Consider the following 5,608-nt stretch of genomic DNA (forward strand, 5'->3'; position numbering starts at 1 on the left):
TTAATTTTTACACTCACATTTAATTTTTAAAATAAATATGTAATTGTTAATTTCAGATAGCTATGATATCTTACATATTTCAGTGTAATGCATCTTGTTGCAATATGCTTACGAAGCTTTGTACCTCTTAATCTAAGAGGCATACTTGCTCCACACGCTACAGAATATGTGCGTAATAAATCACAAGCTCTTATATATCTAAACCTCTTTTTATCGTAACCTGGTAAAGCGAAGATGTATAGGTTTGCGTCAGGTATTTTTGCTTCTTTACGGTAATGTAAGAGCAAATCTATACAACTTTTCATTTCGGAATCCAAAAGAACAGGTACAGGTCTTCCTAATTTTCCTCTAATAACAAATCTTACATATTTCATAGCTATCTAAAATTAACAATTACATATTTATTTTAAAAATTAAATGTGAAATTAAGTATAATATTGAATAGTCTAAATATTTCCATGTGTAATGTTTCAATAGTGTCAATATTTATTTTATTCCTTTTTACTTTTTTGTATAAATGTATATATATAATTATTTATAACTGCAAAATTCTAATTAACATTCATATTAATACATTTAAACTATTTAGATTTATTAATATTTTAAAACGTTAGATTCTTTTATGCGCATTTATTTATTATTCATTCATAAAAATTAGAATAAAGAAACTACAAAATTTAATTAATAGAGCGTATAAGTTAGAAAAAATATGGATACATAATAGATTAAATAAATGAACAAAAATATAAATAAGGTATAATATAACTTTTAAAAGTTTAACTTCACGATAATTTCCAATATAACTTTTGTAATTAATATCTATATATAAATTTTTTAATTTTTATAGTTTTTTTATGTTATAACACATAAGGAAAACTAAGCCAGAATGGGATAAGGGGCTAAAATTGAATAGTACTATTACTTTCATTGCATGGTGCCGCAACCGTGAAAATTAGTGAAGTGCTTCAACAGTCGTGATAAGATTGAGGCCACTTTCTTGATTGTAACAAGTTTTCTGCATGGTTGTGGCACCGTGCAATGAAAATAATAGTACCGTCTCATTTATCCCACTATCCCATTCTGCCCCAAGTTTCCGTTAAACGATTACACATAGAAGCATTGCAAACTTACTTTTTGAGCTTCAGGTGATAAAGATTCGTATAAATCTGGATTTGTTTGTTCATTTATACCTTCTTGGTGCTTATAATCATCGATAAAAATGCGTTCAATTTCTCCGGCTCTTCGTCTATTAAATACTTGAACCGAAATTAGAGTAAATTGTGCCAGTTGCCGCCAGTTATCATAAGTAAATGTGTCACTGAGACGTTGAAATGCCAAACGCCTATTAGTTTGTAAAAAATTGTGCAATAATTTTATATCTTCTAACGGAGGTAATTCTTGTAATTGATAGCGCTTAGCTTGTAATATGCTTTCTTCAACAGTTTTATTGACAGATACGCCAAAATCTTCTTGTAGCAACTTTAAAAAGTTTTCTATGTCTACTTTTTTTTGAAATTTATTCTGTTTTATGCATTCAGCAATAGCAAGATTTCCTATTTGTTTTATAAGAGTGCCAATTCTTGATGCAACGGAAGGAGCTGCATAAACTTTTGTACTTGTGTTATAACCTGCTACTTGATTCACAGCTGTAATACAGTCATCATATATTGATGGATGATAAATACTAAAAAAATCTGTGACATTTTTATTAATTTTTTTGATGGCTTTTAAAAATCGCCCTAATAATCGCAAACGAGCTCTAATCATATCTTGTTGGTGTTGATGTTTATACTTTATACACAACTTGTTACCGTAAGTAATCAACAATTCATCGTATCTTATCAATCTGATAATGTCATCTTCTCTTAATATCGGAAATACAACGTTTCTTAAAATAGAGTTCGCACTTTCATGAATTCTTCCTTGAACTTTTCTTCCCAGTACTTTCACAGTTCTGCCAACAATTTTCTTTGTACACTGTTTAAAATGATGACGTATATTATTCTTAGTAAAAAAGCCTTTACAGCCAGCACAACATATAAAATCATGTGCAGCTTTTTTTCTTGATTCTGTTGGTCTTCTACAAACTATGAGTTCTCCCTTATTATATGTGGGATCTGTATTGTATAAATAATTGCCTCTTCGTCTTAAAAGTCCGATAATCTTTTGTCTTTCTTTATTACCTAACATAAAACAACAAAGAGACAAACAACATTACAAAAAATAAATAAAGAAATTTAATTAAAATAATATAATAAAAGTACTGGATATTAAATATTGTCATTTTTATTTTATTTTATTAACTTTTACTTTTACTTTAACACAAAACTAAAATTAGTATTCAATGTAAAATTTTCAATAGATAATTCTGGCTGATTAAACATATCTTGATGTAAATTACATTTTAATAGCATGTCGTTTGAGAAAGATTCATTATATATAAATAATAATATTGAAATATTTCTATACCTTTTGGTAGTCCAGTAAACTTTTTTACCTCCTCTTCATTTTTATGAACACGTTCTAAATGTCTACTTATTTTTGCCTGCATTTTTTTGCAATAAAAACAAAAATTTTTCTTTTCTTGACCTTTAGGTTTTGAACATTCGACATGTAAATTAGCATCATCACAAATTTGTTGTCTAGACGCATTTAATGATGTTTCTAAACTACTATTTGTAGTGTTAGTAGATTGTATTGAACAATGTTGAGCATCATCTTCTACCTCAGAATTTTCTGAATCAGTACTGTAATGATAATCAGGATCTTTATCACTGTAGCAATCGCTACAATCAGAATTATTTAAGTTCGATATGTCATTAACCTGTTTTAAATTGTTATTAGATTCTTTTATTAATTTTGCCACATCAATATCATTCATCGCTTTTTCATGATTTGCTTCATTTCTGTTATTTTCAATTTCCATAGAATTATCCACATTGCAGGATTGATTGAGATTCTTAGATACATTATTTTCATCTTCATTAGAATAGTTTAACATATTATTCGGAGATATCCCTAAATCATTCAATTCATCAAATAAAATAGTTACTGTTTGATCAAAATTAGTATTTAATGTAAAATTATCAATAGATGTTTCTGATGGATTTAATATATCCTGATGTAGATTACATTCTGATAGTATGTCGTTTGAGACAGATTCATTTTGTAGCTCTGTATTAACGTTCTGTATAACTGGCACATATAGATTGCATTCTGATAGCATGTTGTTTGAGGCAGATTCATTTTCTAACTCCGTACTAACATTTCTTATGGTTGACACATTTAAAGAGCACTCTGACAGCATGTCATTTGAGGTAAATTCGTTTTCTAGATCCAAACTAGCGTTTTGTAAAACTGGCACATAAATATTGCACTCTGATAGCATGTCGTTTGAGGTAGAGTCGTTTTGTAGCTCCGTACTAGCATTTTGTATAACTGGTACATGTATATTGCACTCTGATAACATGTCGTTTAAAATAGAGTCATTTGGTAGCTCCTTACTAGCATTTTGTACAACTGGCACATGAACATTGCCCTTTGATAACACCTCATTTGAGGTAGGGTCATTTTGTATCTCCATACTAGAATTTTGTATGACTTGTATATGTAAATTGCATTCTGATATCACGTCATTCGAGGTAGAGTTATTTTGTATCTCCATACTAGAATTATGTACGATTGGAACATGTAAATGGCACTCTGGTAACATGTTTGAAGTAGATTCATTTTGTAGCTCCGTACTAGAATTTTGTGTAACTTGTACATGTAAATTGCCTTCTGATATCACGTCATTCGAAGTAGAATTATTTTGTATCTCTATACTAGAATTATGTACGATTGGAACATGTAAATAGCACTCTGGTAACATGTTGTTTGAAGTAGATTCATTTTGTAGCTCCGTACTAGAATTTTGTGCGACTTGTACATGTAAATTGCACTCTAATGGCATGTTGTTTGCAGTAAATTTATTTTGTAAATCCGGACCAGCGTTTAATTGTACCACTGGTACGTTTAAATTTAAATTTGTGGCTATTGTATTAAGCACTTCAAGATTACCTGTATTAAAGCATTTTTAAATTACTTAATAAAATTTAAATTAGAAATGTGTTAATCAAAATAAAATTAAATTATTAGACATACAGATATATTAAATTTAATTCAATAAGTTTTTTTTTAATATTTTTTATTCTAATACAGAGAGAAAGAGAGGGAGAACAATTAGTTTAAATAATTTGTTTAGATTTACTTTATTCAAACGTAATGTTATAATAAACATTATTAATTAAAGAAATACTGACTTGTTAAATTAAACAATATTATGTAATATATGCTGTTTGAAAAATTGAATAAACTAATTTGTTTCTTTACATAAACAGCTTTGATCAACTATTTTAAGTAAAAAATTTCAAATATTTTGATTAAATTAAAGAAATTATTCTCACTTTAAGTACATACATATATTACATAACAAAAAATAAGACATTTTATATTTCTTGATTATCATTAAAAAAATATATATAAATATATATATAAATATGTAGAATTATTTTTATTTATCAATAGATAAAAATAAAAATTTGCATGTCACTATATAAACAATCACTTAAGATATTTTACTGCATAACATTATTTAATAGCAGAATACTTACTATACATTACAATTAAATGTCTCCTTCTTCGTGCATTTCAAAATTCAACAGAACAATGTTTTTTATATTTATATAGACCGTACATATTAAAATAAATTGTTATTCCTGGGTTTATTTTTATTCTTTCGTAACTATATCATATTTAAAATCTCCAAAAAGCTGCAACATAATAGCAACAATGCAAAATTACATGAATGTATTGAGTCAATTGTAATCGATTAGATTCTAATTTAACTTATGTTCTAAATTTTACTTTAATAATTAAACATATAATTAAACATATAATTAAACATATAATTAAACATATAATTAAACATATGTGATTCTATAAACAGAGTACAAAGAAAATTATTTTTTTATTATAATTTTAAAATTACTGATTAGTGAAAAAACATAATATCATAAAATCAATTTATTGAAAATGGAAAATTATATTAGTAATTATAAAATTTCTGCATTTTTGTAAAAAAATTTTGTAGTAAAATCACATAGCTTTTTTATCAACGTTTTGTTTCTCTTTTCGCTAATGCAAGAAAGACAAAAATTATTCATCACTTATCATGATACTTTTAAATTCTATGAAAATTTATCTTATTAAATAATAAGAGAGAGAAAGAGAGAGGAGAGAGAGAGAGAGAGAGAGAGAGAGAGGAGAGAGAGGAAGAGAGGTATAATATTAGATAGAATGTTACACACTATACTATGTTGAACCAAGATTCTGATCTCGCTACATACATTTTCATACCGTGCAACAAAATGCACAGAAATATAATGATAAACATAATTTAGGTGTATCACTGGTCTAGATTATCTAGGACTCTCAATTATCCAACGAACAAACATTTAGGCTACGTTCAGAAACGTCACCCGAGTGCTCTTGGGTATCATTCTATCCTTGTGTCACATTCAATGAAACAACAGTGGACAGAATGATACCCAAGAGCACTCAGGTGATG

General features: G+C 27.4%; 1 protein-coding gene across 1 annotated transcript; it reads right to left on the reverse strand.

The window, feature by feature from the left end:
- Positions 1-912: 912 nt before the first annotated feature.
- LOC118648378 (GATA zinc finger domain-containing protein 14-like) lies at positions 913-4,712 on the reverse strand. The gene is made up of 3 exons (XM_036294708.1): positions 4,653-4,712; positions 2,470-4,059; positions 913-2,183 (listed from the first exon to the last, which is right to left on the reverse strand). Exons 1-3 carry the CDS (start codon positions 4,657-4,659, stop codon positions 1,105-1,107), a joined length of 2,676 nt encoding a protein of 891 aa, XP_036150601.1. The 5' UTR covers positions 4,660-4,712; the 3' UTR covers positions 913-1,104.
- Positions 4,713-5,608: the final 896 nt, after the last annotated feature.

This window comes from Monomorium pharaonis, unplaced genomic scaffold (assembly GCF_013373865.1).
Source record: "Monomorium pharaonis isolate MP-MQ-018 unplaced genomic scaffold, ASM1337386v2 scaffold_410, whole genome shotgun sequence".
Taxonomy (NCBI): Eukaryota; Metazoa; Arthropoda; class Insecta; order Hymenoptera; family Formicidae; genus Monomorium; species Monomorium pharaonis.

Excerpts from the sequence above, each read along its gene's own strand:
- LOC118648378 (XM_036294708.1), bottom strand. Across the intron at positions 2,184-2,469 it reads GTTTACTGGACTACCAAAAG|GTAATAAAGAAAGACAAAAG; the intron begins GTATAGAAATAT and ends GTTTTATGTTAG.